Genomic DNA, 20,782 nt, shown 5'->3' on the forward strand with positions numbered 1-20,782 from the left:
GCCCAACGCTAAGGACCGCAGCCCAAATTAATCTTCCACTGCATGCTTCCAGATGCTGTGATGGAGAGATCACCCTTCCTGTCCCTGACGGCCCTGCTAGACAGGCCCTGGCTGTCTCTCTGAGGTTTCCTCTGTGGTAGTTCTGGCCGTGACAGCCCTCACGGGTCCTGGTTGGCAGGAGCCAATCCTAGCTTGGAACCCAGGCCTTCCAGCTCCCAATCACTGGAGTCTTTCCTCTTGCCTTGATGTCCTCAGAATATAATCTTTCAGGCTCAGGGAACATACCAGTAAACAAGATAAGCCCGGTTTGGCTCAGGGAGCCTACATTCTAGGAGGGGGATGAGGAAGGGGTCAACAACCAGTGAACAAGAGCTTTCTTATTCAGGGCCTTGCATGATCCTGGAAGGCGGTCTGGGGCGGGGCATCTGGCTTCTGACCCCTCTCAGCTACTGACCAGCCCTGAACCTTGGGTAAGTGACTTCATCTCCCACTCTGTACGACGGTTTTGATCATAAACCCTGTCTCTGGAGTTTCTGCAATATTGACGGGAAGTAATGCACATTAACGCTAGGCCAGCGGCTCCTAAACTTGTCTGCACATTACCCAGCTTCCAAAACTGTACCTTACCTCCAGAGACTGATTTAGTTGGCCTGGGGTGTGGCCTGGGTTTTGAAATTTTCTAAGATCCCCAGGAGACGCTTAAGTGCAGACAAGTTTGGGGAGGCACGGCGCTATGCATTGCGTAACAGCTCGATAAAAGACAACTAACAGAAAAGCCCGTTTTACAGATTAAGAGACTAAGGCCCGGCAGGGAAGACCTCAAAGCGACTTTCCCGAAGCTGTACGTCCCGGGCCCGAGCTCGGAACTTGCCCACCTGGCCTCTCGCCTGCGGCCAGGTGGGGGCCGGGCTCTTCCTCCCCCGCACACCTGCTCGGGGGCAGGGGCGCCCATCGATGCGCTCCGTTGCTCGGCTCCCCACGCCTGGTCGCTGCCCGCTCGTGCCCCTTCCCCCTCCCGGGCGCTTCCCACTTCCAAGATGGCCGCGGGTGGAGCCGACCAGGTAAGGAGGCCCCTGATGGGTGTCCACAGGGGATCTGCGGGCATGAAAATCCCCTCAGGCCTCCCTTCGCGGATCCTCTTGCCCTTCGGGAGAGAAAAGGTCCGGCAACGCCGCTCCGAGGCCCGTGGCGGGCGGGCGAGCGGGCCGGAGGAGGGGCAGCTGGACGAGCGTCGAGCTCGAGGAGCAGCGGCAGCCCGGCTGGGCGCGGCAGCCCGGGCGGAAGAGCAGCCCGCGCAGGCACGGGGCGGGGCGAGGGTGCGCGGGGCGGGGCGAGGGCGCGCGGGGCGGGGCGAGGGCGCGCGCCGCTGTTGGCTGCGGGCGGCTCGCGGGCACCTGCCGGCCCGGCCCGCCGCCTGCAGCGCCGGGGTCTTCGCCGCGCAAGTTGCGGGTCCCGCAGGGCCTGGGCTGCGGGCCCACGGGCCCCGCGGATGGCGTCGGACCCGCGCTAACTCCGGTACTGAGGGCCTCCGGCGAGGGCCGGGCCGCGAGGGAGGGAGGGCGCCGGGGCGCCGGGGCGCGCGGGGCCGCTGCCACCTGCTGCAGCGTCTACCGGAGCGGGGAGGCGGCCTGAGGCGGGGCGGAGCTGGCCGCGCGGGTTCGGGTCCTGCCTGCGCGCCCCCTCGACGCGCGGCTGCCGCTTCCTCCCGCGCCGGGGGAGCGCGTGGGTCACGGGGAGCATCGCGGGGCCCGGGGGCGCTCGGCTCGCCCGCTCCTAGGTGAGACGCGCGCCCCGACCCGCTCCTTTCCCGGAACTTGACGAAAAGTTTTCCCCCTCAGACGCGCGGGGCTCCCGGGCCGGGAGAGGAGCCGGCTCGGCGCCCCCCAACCCATGAGAGCCCCCACGGCGTCGGGGCCACCGAACACCGGTATCCCGCCACTTCGGAGCCCCCCAGCCGCCGGGACCCCGTCCACCTCAGGGCCCCCGACCCCTGGGACCCCCGGCACTTTGCTGTCCCCGACTCGCCGGAGCCCCTCTCCCCACACCTCGGAGCCTCCGACCGCCCGGAACCCCCTCCATCTCTGGGTCCACCTGGCAGCTCTCGACCCCCTTGCTTCTCAGATCCCTGTTCTGGGGCCGCAGACGCCCCCCTTCTCTTGGGACCGCCTACTCCCCAGGCCGGGGACTCCCTTTTGCTTCAGGGGCCCCCGTACCTGGCCTACAGCCCCCCTCAGCCTCGGGGACCCGCGCCTGGGGATGCTTTCCAGCGGGAGGCTGAGGGGCAGGAGCTGCGTGGGGACAGGGAGCTGCCCCGGGGAAGGAGCGGGGGGCTGCGGCCGCCGGGAAGGCTCCTCCTCACGAGGCCGCAGCGCCGGCCGGCGGACCCCAGACCCCGCGCCTGCGCAGCGGGCCACGGGCAGCGGCGTGTGTTTCAAAGTTGCACAGGCGCCATCTGCTCCAACTTGGACGTGGAAGTGGAAGCTTGGCTTTGGGAAGTTCTGTGGGCAGGAGGCTCCTGGGCACGGACTCACGCCCTTCGTTTACGGGGGAGGGCGGTGTCTTGGGGCCCGTGTCTGCAGGCTGTTGGCACCTCGCCGTTGTCTTGGCCGCCTTTGTAGAGGATGGGTGGCTGCTGGGCACTGTTAGGGGCTGTGCATGGACCAGGCCAGACCTTACAGCAGCCCCTTCCTCTTGCCCGGTTTATCTGGCCAGTACCAACCCGTGTCTCAGGTTTGGGTAGGGCTTCTTTCCAACTTCTTGGCCCCTGTGCCACCTGGGTTGCTCCTCCCTCCCACCCCCCAACCCAGGCTGTCTTACTCCTGTCTTGGTGGTGGTATGTTTGACCCCTTGAGACTGTGGGCTCCACCTGATTTCCAGCCCTCGTGAGAACCTGGCATGTTCTTGGGGCTCAGGGTTATTGAGTGAATGCACCCTTTGGGACACATCGAGGGCGGTCGGGTAACTGGTTCAGGGTCACCCAGCTGGAGAGAGGCAGGGACGACATTCACACTGAGGCAGGTCACGGGGCCAGGCTCCGCTCATCTCGGTGTCCTTCACGGCCCCAGCAGGTCCTGGCAGGTCCCTGCTCAGCACTTCGCGTGGCGCCCAGCTGGGCTTGCTCCATGCTCGCCAGACTGAGTTTCTGCAGTCTGCCCCCAGCCCACCCTCTCACGCTCCGCATCAGGGCCGCCTCACCTGGCCCCCGCGGATCCCTGCAGTTCCCCTCAGGCACCCTCTCTCTACTTCTCCACCCCTCCGCCCCTCCGCCCTTCCACTTCTCCATCTCCCCCTCCCACTGCCCTACTCCCCTCTGTCCAGCGGGTGAATTCCTGCCCATCATACCTCCACTTCCTCTTGCTTGTGCTCTGCCGAAGACCTCTCAACGGAGAGGACACAGCTTACCAGAGCAACGTGTTTAAGAATCTGTCTTGCCTGTTGGTCCGAGCTTCTGACTGTCGCGTCCTCACCCTCGGCACAGAGGATGCCTGGCCAGCATGCCGTGGGCGCTCGCAGAGCTTTGAGACCTCGGAGAAGATTTGTCATCACACTAGACATTTATACCTAATATGTAAAAGAGGAGTTTAGGAAAATGGGTACGTGTTGTCTGTTAATGTTTGCTGTAGGGAGGGTATAAAGTTTCTAGGGTCTGGGTTTAGAATTCTAGATTGTCAGGTTGGAAGGACCTCGGGTAGCTTGGCTGGGCTAATCACCTCATTTGACAGATGGGGAAGCTGAGGCCCAGCGCTCAGTCAGTGCCGCAGCGGAGGTGCAAGGAGAGATGCTGGTGACAGGGGGAAGCCGTACAGTGAGGCTGTGCAGACTGGCTGTGTCTGGGCTTGCTTATGCAAATGAGTTGCTAAAATAGGGGGCCTGAGCTGGCTGGCCGTGTCGGGTGCCCGGGGAAGAGTGACGCCAGCCAGCATCTTCCAAGGCACGATTCTAAAGGCTTTATGTGGATCTCTTCCCCCCATCTTGTCAACTGCCTAATGAATAGAGTCTATTATTGTCCCCCTCTTACTACGTGGAAATCGAGGCACAGAGAAGTTAAACTAGTCCAAGGTCACACAGCTGCTAGGCGGAGGGGCCAGGATTTGAACCTATGCGGTCTGCCTCCAGAACCTGCATTATTTTTTCCCCTTGTGTATTTTAGTTTTAAAACTTTTCTATTGAAGTCTAACATACATACAGAGAAGTCTAAATATTGTTGTATTTAGCTTATCGATGATCACAAAGTTTAGGGTCTGTACTCTTAAGCACTCCAGCAAGCCATGTTTGGCCTTTGATGTCAGACCCGGTTTGAATCCTGTTTCTCTTGCTGTGTGACCTTGGGTGTGTCACTCAGCCTCTCTGAATCTCATAGTTTCTTGAGTGTACTTGGCAGGCTTGTGATGATTAGAGCATGTGATAGCTCCTAGTATGTTTGGTGTTTGGTAAATTCAGTAAATTATTTGTCTTATTAATAATTAAGATTATAAATTGTGTTGGCTTTGTTAAGTGGACTATCTTGCGAACCTGTGAGTTGCCTCTCGGTCACTTTACAGGTACTTAACGATGATTAGTTTTGGTAAATCGCTATATGAAGCTGAAACATTTTGGGGTAGAGGGGAAACCTCCCCTGTGCACTGAAAGTCCTTAATTTAAAATGTCCCACCTATGCCTTTTAAACATCACCACCTTTGGGGCGGTGTAAGTTAAATATCTGTTCCTTAGGGTTGGGAAGGAGCCTCTGGGGACCCTCAGCCAGTTTAATGCAAGTTTCTGCCTGGTTTGCTGATGGATGGAAACTTATTGAACTACATCGTGTTGAGTTCCAGGTGCCTCAAAGTTGCCGTGCACCCTCCAGAGGAATATATTGGGCTTCTAGGAAATTCTTTTTTAGGATTGTTTTTATCCTAAAGAATAACTCTTTTAAAAAAAACAAACTACTTTTCTAGTTAACTTTCCCATTCTGTGGTTTTTTTTTTTTTTTTTTTTTTGCCTGTGCCGCGTAGCATGCGGGGTCTTAGTTCCCTGACCAGGGATCAACCCCCCCCCCCCCCCCCCCCGCAGTGGAAGCATGGAGTCTTAAGCACTGGACCGCCAGGGAAGTCCCGACTTTCCCTTTCTATGTAATGCACATTAATCCATTATTTTAGGCCGCTTGTGCAGCAGTGGAAAGAGTAAGCACCTTTCCAGGTGTAGGATCCAGGTCCGCCCCAGCAGGACCACTTCATTCTGCGTTCCATCTGCGCCTCGGTCTTGTCTGTGAGATGGTGATGACGGTGTCCTCAGCTCTGGGAGTTGCTGGGGAGGTTACACAGATCATAGGTGGTGGGCGTGGACACCAAACACAGTGCCCAACGTGCCGCGTGCACCGGTGAGCAGAGGCAGCTGCTTGTGTTGTTAATGCCGAGGTGCCTGAGATTCAGAACGTCCTATGCCTTTCTTTCCAGGCTCTTTTCTGCCTAAGCCAGGACTTGAATTAAAAAGAGAAAGAGACTCACAGTGGTTGGTGCTTGTGAGCCCTCTACACAAATGTCTGATTCTCTTGGGAGATGTCTCATAGGTCAGTGGGTTGTCCTTGGTGTTTGGTCCAGGCTTGAGGTGAAGGCCTGGGGGAGCCACTCCTGTGGGGAGTCTGGCGGTCCCAGCAGCATCCTCACCAGGAAACGTGAAGGACCCCTGAGAGGCCTTCTGGAGGGTGACGCAGGTGTTGGAGAGAGAAGACTCAGGTGGGACCCTCCCTGCAAGACCTTGGGCAGGTCGCTGCCTCTGGCTCAGCCCAGCGTTGTTCCCATCTGTGGAATCCTCTTCTTTCACAGGAGGGATGAGGATTTGAGGAGGTGCTTGATGTCTGCATTAGGGCTGTGAGTAGCAAAGCTTACCAAGGGGCTTTGGGGTCACAGACTTGGGCTCAGGCCCCAGCTGCTGCCTCGTGAAAGTGGAGGCCTGGGTAAGCTGTGTGCTTCAGTTTCCTCCTCTGTGCAGTGGGGATAATACAGCGCAAAGGGCTGCTGAGGGCTCTGAAACAGAATGGCGTGTTAGGAGCTTAGAACAGGGCCTGGTACTCATGAAACTGTAGTTTTATGGCGATGCTCTGGTGTTGTCAGGAGTTGCAGACCTAGTTCCTGCCCTCTTGAAACTTTGGATCTGTGACAGACGTGCCCTCAGGCCATGGCTGATGGAAAGGGGCCGTGTGCGCCTGACTCTTAAGCGGAAGGGTACGGAAAGCAGCGGCAGGCCTGGGTTGACGGGAGGCTTGGCAGCGAAGATGAGCGCACCCTCCTTGGAGGATCAGGGAGGGTGGCGTCGTCCCCGTGCTGATGGGGGTGCCAGAGAGGAGCTGGGACAAGGGAGGCTGTGTATAGCACGCGCCCCGTGGGCAGGAAGGAGCCACGGGAGATGAGTGCAGAGGATGTCTGCCTGGATGGGCAGAATTATCTCTCCCTGAAGCCACCAGTGGGTGGACTTGTTTTCCCCTGGGACCCTAACTAAATCATTTAGTTTTGGTTTCATAGACTGTTTCTTTTATTTATGAAGACTTGGTCAAGACTTAGTCCCATTACTTTTGAAGGAGGAGAAAATTAAATTGTTGCTTCAAGATGGACTTGTTTTCCGAAGCCTTATTCAGAGTCACTGGCAGAGCTGCTCTCCACTCTCTGACTTGTATTAAACTAAAGACGGGCCCCTGGGAGTGAAGGTTGTTTCAGTCTCTTGGGCACTTTTCCTCTTTGCTTCCTGCAGAACTCAGTTTTGTGGCAGGTAAATAAAATTCAGGTGGCCTTGCCGCCTGGAATAAAAAGTCTTCCTCTTAGCTGTGCGTTATGTCTCGTGTGTTTCTCTCCTCCGGGCGGTGATGGCTGCTCTTCATCAGACTTGGATCTGGTGCCGGGCTGTGCCTGGGTGACTCTGAGAGCCCAGGTCGCATGCTGTGGCGGCCACTGTGCAGGGCGTCGTGTGAGACTTTGGGAAACAACTGCAGAGGGAAATTTCGTTTTGCTTTCCTGAGCCGTCAGGTGTTGACAGTGTTCCTCGCCGGCTAGTCTAGCGGCGGGTACGGCGCACAGGGCGGTCACCGCTCACCTGCTGGGTCTGCTGTCTGCACGCACTGCTGGGAGCGCGATGGATTTTCTTCCTCTTCTGTGACCTCCCCTGCTCACCTTGTTCTTGAAACACAGCCCAGCTCTCAACAGATGTTTCTTGGATGGATTGCCCCTGAAACCTGCCCACAACTAGAATGTAGTTGTTAGTAATAATTAATTCAGCAAATAGAATTTTTTTTTTTTTTGGCTGCACTGCGCGGCATGTGGGATCTTAGTTCCCCCACCAGGAATTGAACTTACGCCCCCTGCAGTGGAAGCGCGGAGTCTTGACCACCGGACCGTCACCAGGGAAGTCCCGCAAATAGATTTTTTAATCCTTAACCGTGCTAGGCATTTGACCAGGCAGTGGTATCCAGAAACTGTTAGCATGTGCCCACCTGAAGCTTAGGAGCCAGGGGAGAGAGATACGGAAACTGCTGTAGGTGGGGTGTGACCGCAAGGAGCTCAGGAGGAAGGAGGGCCTGCAGCCTCCTGGGAGAGTTGAGGAAGCCTTCTCAGAGGAGCGGCCTTGGAAACGTGCTGTGTCTCCTTGTGGCACACGCTCCCAGATCCCCAGGGGCGCTGATGGCAGAGCTGGGGAGAGTACCTGCGGCAGTGGCGCAGGACGGCTGCGTGTTGAGAGAGGTGAGGGTGACAGCATGAGGCTGGTGTGGCTGGCAGGGATGGATCCAGAGGGCCCTGGGCCGGCCTGGGGAATTTAGGCTTACTCTGTCTTTAGAAAACGTGTGATTTGGAGGCAGGCCATCCGCAGCTGGTCTCCTGGCTGGCTTCCAGAGTCCACCCTGCCGCCTCTCTTGGAAGCACCCCCTTTGTGCAGCCTCCCCCTGCCGGGCCCCGTTGGAAGGCAGGTGCTCTGGAGTGCGGCTTCTGGTTTTATGGCACTGGTAGCGCCAGGTGAAAGGGCTTGAGGACAGGTGGCCTTGGCCCTTGCGGAGTTTGGTCTTAGAGTATGTTGCAAGGGGAAGTACTTTTTCCCTTTTAGGTTTATTTCTCTGAAGGCTGTTCTCTGAGGCTGTTCCTCAAGTTTAAGGAACTTAAGCTGGACTTGGAACCATCGGAGGCCTCAAAGGTCCCTCAGCTTCTCCCTAGAAGAGGCCCTCGGGCTTCTCTCTGTGGCCCCAAGGCAGAGGAGAGAAGACGGAGGACGAGGCCACCGCCAAGCGGCTTTGGACTCTGTCTGACCTTGTTTCTTTCTTTCCTGTGCTTCCATCTTGGCAACTCAGAGGAGAAGGGGTCCTTGGGTTCACATAACACACTTGTTCCATGTTGCTGCCTATTCTCGTGTCAAAATTTCAGTTTAAATTCAGTGTTTTTTTTTCAGGTACTTCAGTTCTTTATGTGGCTGAAGTGGAGGAAATTCACATTTATTGGGCACCTGCTGTGTGTCAGGTACAGGTATGCCGGTGCTTCACCAAACCTCTTTTCATTTATCCTTAGCCAGCCTGTGAGGTGTATGGTAACGCCCCCTTTTCCTCCTGGGGAGGAGGGAAGTTGAGGCTCAAAAAGGTTGAGCATCTCCCCAGCTAGTAAGTGCCAGGGCCAGAATTTCAGCTGGGGCTGTCAGAGGGTCTCAGCTCTGCTTCCTGTGTTTTTCCTCTTGTGTTTATGGATTTTTGCCAGTTTGACCAGTTGGTGTGTTGATGGTATTTGGATAATTTTCATTACCTTTGACATTGCCAAAGATTAGCTCTTAACTATGTGCTAAAAATGTTTCTTACTGGATTTTTCTCTTAATTAAAAAACAAGAAAAGTAGAACTTCCAAATTGGTGTACAGATTTGTCTTCCTGTGTCGTCCCGTTGTGAATCCTGTTGTTTCACAGCATAGTTTGGTTCGGGAGCTTTCCCAGCACAGGGTTCCAGAGACAGTTTGCTGTGGCCTTGCCTGGGAGGGACTCCTGGCTGGGGACTCAGGGTAGGGGCCGCTGCCCAGGAAATTCAGGGCAGTGTGAACTGCAAAACAGTTAAGACAGGTTCCCATGTGGTGAGGTGATGCCCAGATCCTTTCCGAGGATGAACTGAGTTTTTGCTCTGTAGGTTAGGGAAGCACTTTATTTTGTGCAATACCTTTATAATCTCATTTTTGTATTAAGCTCTAATTTTGCTTGTTTTGTTTTGGTGTAGTTCTACCTTCCAAGAAAAATTGATAACCAATTAGTATGACACCATGATTAAATAACCCTTCCTTACTTACTCACTGGGTCATATTTCAAGTTTTTATACATAGTTCAGTCTATTTCCAAATTCGGCAATTGAATTCATTCCTTCTTATTTCTGTTTTTGCTCCAGTGCTGCACTGTGTGACTGGTTCCTTCAGTGTCTGGGAGGGAGGGAGATTACCCCTCCCCCGTTTTCTGCTTTTAATGAATTTGCTTTGGCTGTGTTGACAGTGAGAGGCAGGCCAGGCTTCCTGAAGGGGAGCGGGAAGCTCATTGCAAAAGCTAAAATAACACCCGAAAGGGAGTGGTTATCAGTGTTATTGCCAGGCTTCAGACCTTCAACTGTTTGCTATTTTATGATAGCAGCTACTAGCAGTGCCTGCGGTGGGGGCCGCCTGCTGAATGCCTTTCTCACGGCACTTTATTTAATTCTCCCAAGGCAATCTAGTGGAGTTGGGATTAGAACCCAGGAAGGACTGAGCCCAAAGTTCCCTTCTTTACGTGGTTTCTATTCCATGGATCAAATTTAAATGCACCACCAGGTTTCTTTAGTTTTTGATGTTTTAAAAGGACAGGAGAAGGTAATGTAACACACCCTAGGGTTCTCAGTCCACAGGGGACTGTGCTCTCCAGGCTGATGCGCCTCCTACCCCAGTCTTAGGCCAGAGAACCATAGGCGGGGCCTGGGTGTCAGCAGCAGCTCTGACTCTCCTTGCTCAGGTGTTTACTGCAGGTTCATGGCCTTTATTTTTTCCTTTATTGATCATCCGTCTTCACTGAGCCAGCCTTCTGACCTGGGTTTTTATAACCCCAAACTACGCCATTCATCCACTACTATGGCTTATTTTGGGGTCAGTCCTGTAGATCCCAGCTCTGCCGCTAAATAACAATATGATCCTGGACCCATTTCTTTTTTTTTTTTTTTGGTTGCGTTGGGTCTTTGTTGCTGCGCGCGGGCTTTCTCTAGTTGCGGCGAGCGGGGGCTACTCTTTGTTGTGGTGCGTGGGCTTCTTATTGCAGTGGCTTCTCTTGTTGCGGAGCACGGGCTCTAGAGCACAGGCTCAGTAGTTGTGGTGCACGGGCTTATTGACTCTGCGGCACGTGGGATCTTCCTGGACCAGGGCTCGAACCCGTGTCCCTTGCATTGGCAGGTGGATTCTTAACCACTGCGCCAGCAGGGAAGTCTCATGGACCCGTTTAACCTGAGCCTCAATTTCTTCCATGGTAAAGGGGATAATATGCCCCGCCTTGTAGACCTGAGTAAGGTGACTAAAACATTGTGGAGACCCATGGCTAACTTGAATTAGCCATGTTTGGGGTAATCTCACTGCACATGGCATACACAGTTCATCTTATTTTCTGTCATGATGAAGGCATCTTGATTTTTATGCTGTCTCAGAACAAGTTGAACCTTGACTTATGTATGGGTTATGAATTCACATACTTTTGACAGAGGTATCCTGTTTATCATTTAAAAAAACATGGAAAACAAAACCCTTTCTCTCTGCCCGGCACAGCCCTCACACTCCCAGTGCTGTCCTGAGGATCACAGATGTGACTGGGGGCAGTGATGGTGATGATAAAGATGGTTATTTTATATATTTTTACTCTAGATGTATCCTCTGTTTGAATTATCTTCCTGTTGTTTTATATCATGGTAATATATGTTAAAACTCTAGCTTCTGGACCTGAGTTAAAAGTTGTGTATGTAGGACTTTTTTCAAGGATTCCTCTCTTAAAAGGGGTGTCAGAACATTTGAAAGTGCGTCAGAGGAATTGCATCTTTGGCTTTTATATTCACTCTCCTAATTTCCATTTTGGTGTTTTTTCTAGTTTTTCCTTGGACCAAGATGACTGATGGAAACCTTTCCACCACTACAAATGGCGTAGCCTTGATGGGCATTCTGGACGGTCGACCAGGAAACCACGTTCAGAGCCTGCAACACTTGAATCTCAAGGCACCCAGGTCCCTCTCGTTGTCTGAGTACGGGCCCAAGCTGAAACTTGGTGCTTTAGAGGATCGGCACAGCCTTAAATCGGTGGACTCAGGCATCCCTACCCTAGAGATCGGCAACCCGGAACCTGTCCCCTGCAGCGTGGTCCACGTGAAGAGGAAACAGTCCGAGTCGGAGATCATCCCGGAGCGAGCCTGCCAGAGCGCGTGCCCACTGCCTTCCTACGCGCCACCAGGTCCCACTAGTGCCGAGCGGGAGCAGAGTGTGCGCAAGTCCTCCACGTTTCCCAGGACAGGCTATGACTCGGTGAAGCTCTACAGCCCCACCTCCAAAACGCTGAACCGCAGCGACAATGTCTCAGTCTGCAGCGTGTCCAGCCTCGGCACAGAGCTGTCAGCCACGCTGTCCGTCAGCAATGAGGACATCTTGGACCTCGTGGTCACGAGCAGCTCCAGTGCCATTGTGACCCTGGAGAATGACGATGACCCACAGTTTACTGACGTCACCTTGAGCTCCATCAAGGAAACCCGTGACCTACGCCAGCAGGACTGTGTTGATGAAACTGAGGAGGGGAGGAAATTGAAAATATTGGGACCATTTAGTAACTTCTTTACAAGGTAATGCCGTCTTTATCTCTCTAGAAGAGCCAGGTTATTCAGTTCAGACCAGTGGCGTTGTTGTTCTTGTCTGCAGTGTGTCCTGTGTTTCCTGCCCACAGAGCAGACACTGTCATACAGATAACTATGCCGTTTCCAGTAGCCCAGAGTCCTGTGGACTTGTGCGGAGGACTGGTGATTCTGCTGTTTGATTCCTCACTGCTGGCTGTCACTTCTGTGTCCCTGTCACTCGCACAGTCTCTTGTCACTTCCTGGCCTCTGACCTGCTGTGGCTGAGGCTGACCTGTAAGTGACCACTGTTACGAAATCAGCAGCCTTTGTCAGCTTTATCCTCCGAAGGGCCCTTTATGCTGATAACTTGAGTCTCTTGGGCCAAGCGGAGGGTGCTGGCGAGGGTGATATCGGAGTCAGTAATTCCAGCCTCTCCTGGCACACCCCGGGGCTGGCATTTCTGGGTGCCCCTGGACGCGTGCCCTGTGCTCCTGCCCGGCCGTGCCCCTTTGTTCGTGTCCCGGCCCTGGGCCTGCTGCTGGGCTGTGTGCTGTCACTGCACTGCCGCCACACACGTCCCCACACGTCCCCACCTGTGCCAGGAGCAGGCCATGCGCCCCACTCCCCGTGGTGCCCTGTCCCCAGGCGCCGAACCTGGGATGCCGGCGTCCCTGTGTCTCACCTTAAGCCCTGTGCAGCCGTTCCTACAGCCTCTTTTTTGTGCCCTCGTGTTTCCGTTCAACAAGTGTTTTGTGTTTGCGTCCTAGGCTCTGCCCTTGACAGGCAATATAGGAGTGACTCGGTACTGACCTTGGGCGGGCTTGCAGGCTGGGGGTGGTGGAAGTGGACATATCAGTCAGTCACATAGGCAAGCGTGAACTCCCAAACTGTGGAGTGCCGCAGGGAAGGGCCGAGGGCCCTGGAGACTGTGCAGAAGGGCCGTCTGCTCCCCAGCAGCTCTCTGGAGGGCCTGGGCCCAGGGCCTGGCAGGTAGGAACGCCGCTGTGGTCCACCTGGCTGCCCCTGTCTGTGCCTGTAGCGGAGCCCGTGTTGGACACTTGGCGGTACGGGTGTCCCTTCGAGGTGGTGGACGTGCTGGCTTGAATCAGCCGGGGGCTTCTGCGGCTGTGGGCGCGCACGTCCATTTACGGCTGCCTCGGCTCACTCATGGGCTGAAGGTGGGGTCGTCTTGGATGAGCCGAGACCAGTCCTGAGTGAGAAGCTCTCCGATGGGGGCTGTGGTTTTATGGGGCACCGCTTCTCTCTGATGCACCCGCAGACAGGTATTGTGCTACTCCCAGGAGAATTCCTGGCCCCAGAACTCAGTGACTCCACGGTTGTCTTCAGTGGGAAGAACCCAAGAACTGTGGGGGAGACCCACGATCCTCACTGAGGCCATAGCCCTAAAATAGTGCTGCTGCAGATCAGATTTGTGTGGCTGAACTGCTCCCTTTGCTCAGATCAGTGTCTTCAGCTTTGCCTGTTTATGAATACCGTCTGGGTGCCTGTTAAATATGGCTCTTCAGGCTCCATCCCAGAACTCCAGGATCAGAATCTCAGGGGAAGGGCTTTGGAGACAGGTTTTTAGAATCACCTGAGGTTCTTGGCAAATTTGGGAAACCTTGCTCGAAAATGGGGGTGGCTGGGAAACAGCATAGAGGAAAGAGCTTAGCTTTGGAATTCAGCAGATCGGCACCCGCATTCTAGCTGTGTGACTTGAACAAGTTACTTCACCTCTCTGAGCTTTCTCATCTCATCTCCTAGCCTAGCACAGGATGCCTATTATGTTGTTGGTGTATTGATACCGTGTTTGTACTCTTTACCTGCATTGTCCCCATCGTCATTTGCTTTCTGTCTCAGCTTCATCATCTACAAAATGGGTATGATGAGGCCTACTCCTACGGTGGTCAGGGGGACGAAGTGGGCTCACATGTGTGAACCTTAGTACGGACGCAGACAGAGTGAATGTTGAAGCACCCGTTGCTTGTTGTGATGGTCGTGACTGCGTCTTGCTTTGTCTGCTTGCCTTTGTCTTACTGTCTATGTGGGAGCCTCATTTCCTTTGAAAGGAAGCACCGTCAGTTACTGCAGATTGTTTCTCGAAAATCTTTCTCGGCTTTGTGCCACAGAAATCAAATGTCTCCTCTTTGTTTTATTTCTTAATTCTTGTCTCCTTCCCCTTGTTTTGATGACTGTGACATTATTATTGTGAGCCATCATTAAGTACCTTTGGGAAGCAGGTGGAATATTAATGACAAGTGAATCAAGATGTGTGATATCACGGGCCAAGCGTAGTGAATTTTTTGTCCTAGAGTTTTAAGTGTTAGAGAAGAGTTTCAGTCCATAATTCCTTTGAGGGGAAAAAGGGGGGTTCTGTGCCAAAAATGTCTGGAAGCCACTAAACATTTTACAGGTGAGTTTATAGGCAGGGCCTGGCACACAGCAGGTGCTCTGAGGCGGTGGACCGTGTGAGTTCTTGTTGAGGGCAGGGCTGGGGCTGGAGCTGGTCCTTCGCGGTTCCCAGCCCAGGCTTCTGTGTCATCCCATGTCTCCACTCTGTCCCCTCAACCCAGCGACTCCCTTGGCCCTCGTGCCCGTCTGTTGCCCTTGTCCTCACCGAGTCTGCTTCTAGGGTGTAGAAAGCAGTGTGGGCGGCATCGTGGAAGGCCAGTCTAGGAGAATGGGGCTCAGAAGAAGCAGTAGAGGTGGTCAGGGAACTTGTAGCCTGCGGGAGCAGACCTGTTGGTGAACCTGCCTGCTTGATGAGGGTGGCGTGGACGAGTCAGGAGCAGAGGAGCGCCAGGAGGGCTGGCTGAGCCCGGCCACCGCCCCGCAGAAGCCCAGGCCCAGCTCCTGTTTGTGCCTTTGCCCCTTCCTTCACATAGACTGCGGTAAGCACCGCTTTTGGAGACTCCGCCCTGAGCTTAGAGATAGTCGCTGCCCTAAGGAGCTCCCTCCAGTGGGGGAGATGGACACACACTGCAGGGGTGGGGGGCACGCATCTTGACGGGGGTGTGTGTGTGTGTGTGTGTGTGTGTGTGTGTGCGCGCGTGCGCGTGCGCGTGCGTGTTGGGGGTACCGAGGTCAGGAGCGCTGGTTCAGGAGTTGGGCTGGCTGGGTTCAGTGTTAGCTGTCCTACTTAATAGCTGTGTGACCATGGGCAAGTTACTTCACCTCCCTGAGCCTTAAATGGGGCATAAAACTACTGTGCGAGGTTAGAGATCAAATAGGTGAAGCATCTAGCACACTTCCTGGCCCTCCGTAAGTAGTAGCTGTCAGTGATTCTAACATAAATATGATCATTTCTAAAAAATATATTTTCTAAAGCTTTCTCTAGTTCTTTTCCCCATATTGTGCTTTACTTTGGTCAATCCAGGACTGAAAAAGATCAGGATTTCTCACTTTGGCTCTGTTGACATTTGGGGAGGGGTGAGTCTTTGTGGTGGGAGCCGTCCTGTGCATTGAAGGCTGTTTAGCGGCATCCCTGGCCTCTACCCACTAGATGCCAGTAGCACCTTTCCAACTGTGACAACCAAAAATATCCTCAGACAGTGCCGAATGTCCCTGGAGGGCTGGGGTGGGGAGATGGGCAAAATCGCCCAGCTGTTGAGAACTGCTGAGCTAGCAGGTTGTAAATGTTGGTATTTAATTGCTTCTTTGAAGGAAACTTACTAATGTTATATATATATGTATATTTTTTATAAAGTCTAGTTGATTTGTAGTATTATATTAGTTTCAGTGATTCAATATTTTAATAGATTTACTCCATTTAAAGTTATTATAGGGACTTCCCTGGTGGTCCAGTGGCTAAGGCTCCGCACTCCCAGTGCAGGGGGTCCGGGTTCGACCCCTAGTCAGGGAACTAGATCCCACATGCCGCGACCAAAGATCCGCGTGCCATAGCTAAAGGTCCCGCATGCCTCAACGAAGATTCCGTGTGCTGCGACTAAGACCCGATGCAGCCAAATAAATAAATAAATACTAAAAAAAAAAAAAGTTAATGTAAAATATTGGCTATCTTCCACTAATGTAATATATTTTGAGCAGGATCCTCATCTTACATAGAAGAGAGGGACTGTGTTCAGGGCTCCTGTGAGCCCAGCGTAGCGTAACAGCCTTTATCTAAAAGGCTGCACAGCAAATATGAGAGGAATTCAGTAACACGCTTGCTTTCCACAGGAGACAGGGTTGGGATTTCTGTGAAGCCCAGGCTTTAAGGCTACTCATCTGCTCCGGGCTGGAAGGTAGTAATTAGCTTTGATCACTTACATCTTCTTTTGCGCAGCCCTTTATTAAGCTCTCAGAAGAGATGACCTGAGTATCCTTTGCTGAGAAGAGATGCTTGAACTGCATCTGAAGGGTGAGAAGGAGCTCGCCAAGCGAAGACGTGGGCGAGAGGGAACAGCTTGTGGACGGCTGGGAGGTGTGGAGCCCCTGGGTGTGTTTAAAGGACTGTAATGAAGCATTTTTCCGGTCCGCTTCCTGACCTGGCTGAGAGCTCCTCGTGGGCACAGTCTTTGTCTGGTTCGCCCTGGCACTGAGTTGTAATTCAAAGACAGAGACAGAGGAGTCGGTGGTTCAGAGCCGGAGCTGCTCAGACCCAGGTTTGAACCTCAGCTCTGCCATTTTTGACCTGTGTGACCTCAAGAAACTTCCTTAACCTCTGTGGTCCCCAGGGTGTACTGGGTGACAGGGGGTTAATGGTACCTCTTGTGAAGAGTTGATGTGGAGGTTGAACGACATCCTACAGGTGAGGCTCTGGGCAGAGCACATACCCAGTCTGAGCAGGTTGGATTCCTGGCCCTGCTCTCTGCTTTTGTTGGGTTTCCCATAAGATTTCACTTTTTTAGAAAGGGTGTATGTGAAAAAACTTGAAACCACTGGCTTAAGAAAAATAAATCTTTAGATGGGCACTTTGACTCAGTGGGAAAGTGCTCAACTAAAATTTTAGTTCCTGTACTGATCTAGGCATTTGGGATTTGATCATTTGAAAGGCGACATGAGCAGCGCTAAGGAACACATCTGCCGCCTGCTTTCTTTTTAGGGAGGTGAGTTAGCTTAGCAACAGGGTGGACGCACTTCAGAGACACATGACAGCCAGAGCCTTTGGCACGGGGAGTAACAGACGATGTCCAGTGCTTGCCGGGTGCCATTCTCAGCACTTCCGAGGGGTCACCTTGTTTAATCTTCAACTACCACACGAGGGAGTGTGGTGTGTTAGATTCGATGGGCTGGCTTGTTCATCCTTTTAGGGGCCTTTCCTGCACGGTGGAGCCAGAGTGTTAAAAATGTGTGTTTCCCAGAGTTGCTTGCAGCCAGGGTTCTAGGCATGAATTAGGTCCCGTTGATGAAAGGTTGGAGGCAGAAGTCAGGCGGAGCCCACGTTTCTTCCCCTTTTGGCTGTTTTCTGCTGTTGAGTGATGTCGCAGAGATGCGAGGCTACCTGCAGCGTCCCCCCCGTGTCCCTCGCCTGAATCTGTAGAGGCAGCTGCGGTGGAGGAGGGGCTGCGTCCTGCATCCCAGGGTTGAGAGGAGTTGTGCTGGCTTCCTGATCCTGCTGCATTCTGGAATTCCATTCCATTCCAGTGGCACTTCAGATGTGGCCGCTCCCCTGGTGCGTCAGTTCTGTATCGTTCAGGGAGCCGTTCCTGGGGGCCCAGTTTAGAGGCGCCTACCTCAGCCCTTGCGACGATTTTGAAATCATCTAATTCCTTGAGTTAAATCCCTTTCTGCTTAAAATTCCTAGAGTGGGTTCTGTATGCTGCACTGAAAGCTGATGGATTCAGGTAAGTACCGTAATAATTCTCATTTATAGGTGAGGAAGCTGAGGCAAGAGGTGGTCAAGTAGCTTGCAAGGGATACAAAGATGATACGGGGTTTGGGACTCTGAACTTAGGTTTCTTTTCTGGAAAACGGAAATAAGTTCATGCTTCAAAGGATTAAACGGGGAGGAAATGTACATGGACGGGAAGCACCCAGCACATGGCAGGCATATTATTGTCTAATTTATTTATTTGTTTATTATTTTTTTGCTTGACTGTAGTTTTCTACTGCTTTGACCATTTTAGAATTAGCATCAGTGAATTGAGGTATAACATTGTAACTGTGAATCTTCTGTAAAATGTGCTTGCCAATATTCTTGGTGACTTTGACCTGGCATTAGTGATACACAGAAAACACCTGCTGTATATCTGAGCTGCTGGGGTGTGCGTATGTGTACACACATGCACCGCTGTGATACCTGGAAGGAGCACTGATTGGTCTTCTCTTGATCTGCCTGTTTGCTGGCGTGTGGTCTTGGGTAAGCCATCCACTCAACCTCTCTGGGGCTTAGTGTCCTTGTCTGCAAAATGAGCTGAGGGTGTCCTCCTCTGAGTTGTGAAAGTGAAAGGAGGGACCTGATCAAGGTGTTGAGCTCAAGTGCCAGGCGAGAAGATACGAAGATGGGCAGACACAGCTGGAGGCGGCTGTGCAAATCCCTATACTATGCCGTGTGATGAGGGTTTGAAAAGAGGTACGAGCACAGCAGCAAATGCCCTGGGGAGGTCCAGAAAGAAATACAGGGCTGACATGCCAGCAGGCCTTCAAAAGTGTCTTCCGTGTGCACAAGGTTGAGACAGTGTTTCTTCGTCAAAGTCACAGGAGCAGGGAAAAGCTCAGCATTTCTGGGAAAGCACCGCAGCAGGAGGTGCCCAGGATGGAGAGCAGAGGTGGGAGAGGAGATGGAAAGGTGGGCAGGAGCTCATATTGGGCGGGACCTTTAGGACCACATTTAGGCTCAAAGCACTCAAAGCACGTTAAGAGCCACACAGAGTAAGTTGCAGGTCTGCCCAGGAGCTGCCTTGACAAGAAGGGTTGAACCTGGTTAGAGGAGGGGCTCCCCTTGGGGGAGGGAGTAGCTGCCCTGTTCTGAGCACACCAGGTGCTTCACTCTCTCCCTCAGGTGCTTCACTCTCTCCCTCAGGCGTTTGTTTGTTTCACAGCCCTTCGAGTAGGGATTGTGACCTTTCACTTGTCCAACTCCAGAGTCCGTCAGCCCTGCCCCTTGTCACGTGTGTGTCGTGATCAGAAAGGGGAGGGGGGACTTGGGCAGGGAGGGCAGGAGGAGAGGAGCTGAAGGCAGAGGTGCGTGGAGATTCTGCAGGCCAGACCAGCAGAGACTAACCCGGGTGGGTCGGGGGGCAGGGCTGCGGGACTTCCTCAGGGCACGGGAGGGAGCTCCTGAGGGGGAGGAGGGTGATGTGGGCAAGCAGGTGGAGAATGCCTTTCCTGGGTGTTCCAAAACGTGGCACGGGGCTGGGGTCAGCTCCGAGTCCTGAGGCTTGCTGGCTCGGGGGCGGGAGGTGGGGGGGCTGCAGCAGAGCAGGGTCAGTGACAGGTGCCGCCTTGGTCTTGAGCGCAGGAGGAGCAGGAGGGTTTTAGCAGGCAAGGACCCCGGTAGGGTGGTTCCGTTGTCCCTAAGAGAGATCTGTGAGGTGTCTCCGTTACTCCGAGTGCTGCCCTTGCTGTGTGCCTTGTTTTCACAGGCACACGTTTACCCTGGGGCTTCTGACCCTGTTTTGAAACCCGCACCCCAGGGTTTTCAGTGCCTCCCATGTGAATTCTTGTACCAGATGGATTTTCAGTAGCTCAGCCCCCTTGATTACGGAATGCCTGCACTTCTTTTCCGACCCCTATTTGCCCAGCTCAGTTCTCACCAACTGTTGTTTAGGCACCTGGGAGGTCATCGGTGACCTTGACTAGAGATGTTTCTCTCTCTCCAGGTGGACGTCAATTTGAGGTTGTCCTTTGAGTTTGGAGAGGATGCAGCAGATAGTGGCCCTCTGCTGACATGTGACGGGAGCCGCAGGAGGCCGGCCGTCTGTGCTGGACACTTGGGGGAGGTTGGGTGCCCCTGCAGGCGCTGTTTGGAGAGCCCTTCTGTCGGCGATACAGCTGTGCTCAGAAAGAACAGCTGGGTTTGTTGAGGGTGTGTTGCCTCCCTGTGCTTTGCTAGGCTTTGTTTGTTTTCTTTTGGCAGCAAATCTCAGCCATAGTAATTTATTTACTGAGTGCCTGCAGTGTACCAAGCCTTGAGCTAGGTCCTTAATTATGTTTCTCATCATACGTTCTTTCCAGAAATATTTACTGAGCATCCACCATATGCCAAGGCACTGTTCTAGGTGCTTGGGATTGATTTGTGGACCAAACAAAGACCTTTGTCCTCAGAGAGCTTACATTCTAGTGGGGGGAGGCAGATAATAATCACCATTAATAAATAAGTGAAGCATATATGTTGGCAGTGATGAGTGCTGGGAGGAAAATGAGAGAATAGAGGTGGTAAGAGGGGCAGGGGGACTGGAGAAGGCAGGTCAGGGTTGCCCACCAAAGCAGTGCCCATCAGGTGAATGAAGAGGAGAGGTTTAAGCAAAGACTTGAAGCAGGTAAGGAAGTCCACGGAGCAGATGCCTGGGAGAGGAGCACCTCAGGCCCAGGAAGGGCACAGGCAGGCCTGGCGCGAGCAATGAGGAGGGGGCTGAGGTCAGTGGGACCAGGTCCCGTGTGGGCCTGGAGGCTGCTGTAGGTGGTGACGGAGGAGTCTGGACTTGGGGAGTTGGGTCTGAGCAGGGATGCGAGTTTGGAGTTGTTGGCACTGTAGGGGGTTTGAGACAAGGTGAGGTCACCAAGAGGAACGAGAAGTGAGCCTGAGGCACGGAGCGCTGAGAGGCCTGCGGAGAGGAGGAGCCCCGCGGGAGGTGGGCCGGGGAGGTGGAGGAATGGAGTGCAGTAGCCCGGGGAAGCCAGGCGCAGACGGGGCGTCGGGGTGGGGTATGATCGGCTGGGCTGAGGGTGCGCGAGGGTCAGGGGAGATGAGGACAGACAGGTGACTTTAGCGAAGGGACCTTGGCCAGAGCTGTTCTAGTGGAGCCGTGCAGGACCAAGCATAACTGGAGCAAAGTTAAGGGAATGGGAGGAGGGAAGCTGGAAGCGGCGAGCACAG

General features: G+C 53.7%; 1 protein-coding gene across 4 annotated transcripts in view; it reads left to right on the forward strand.

Moving 5' to 3' along the window:
- The first annotated feature begins 431 nt into the window (after positions 1 to 431).
- Positions 432 to 20,782, forward strand: part of TBC1D14 (TBC1 domain family member 14) — a 101,913-nt gene continuing 81,562 nt past the window's right edge. Inside the window, exons 1-2 of one of the 4 annotated variants that reach the window (XM_059923644.1) lie at positions 432 to 470; positions 11,073 to 11,811. In XM_059923644.1, coding sequence (XP_059779627.1) covers positions 11,090 to 11,811 — 722 coding nt within the window. In that variant the 5' untranslated portion in view covers positions 432 to 470; positions 11,073 to 11,089. Of the gene's footprint in view, positions 471 to 1,392; positions 1,516 to 11,072; positions 11,812 to 20,782 lie in introns of those variants that run through there. The other 3 variants (XM_059923643.1, XM_059923645.1, XM_059923647.1) reach the window with 3 other exon arrangements.

Source organism: Balaenoptera ricei, chromosome 5 (genome assembly GCF_028023285.1).
Source record: "Balaenoptera ricei isolate mBalRic1 chromosome 5, mBalRic1.hap2, whole genome shotgun sequence".
In the NCBI taxonomy this organism is placed as follows: domain Eukaryota; kingdom Metazoa; phylum Chordata; class Mammalia; order Artiodactyla; family Balaenopteridae; genus Balaenoptera; species Balaenoptera ricei.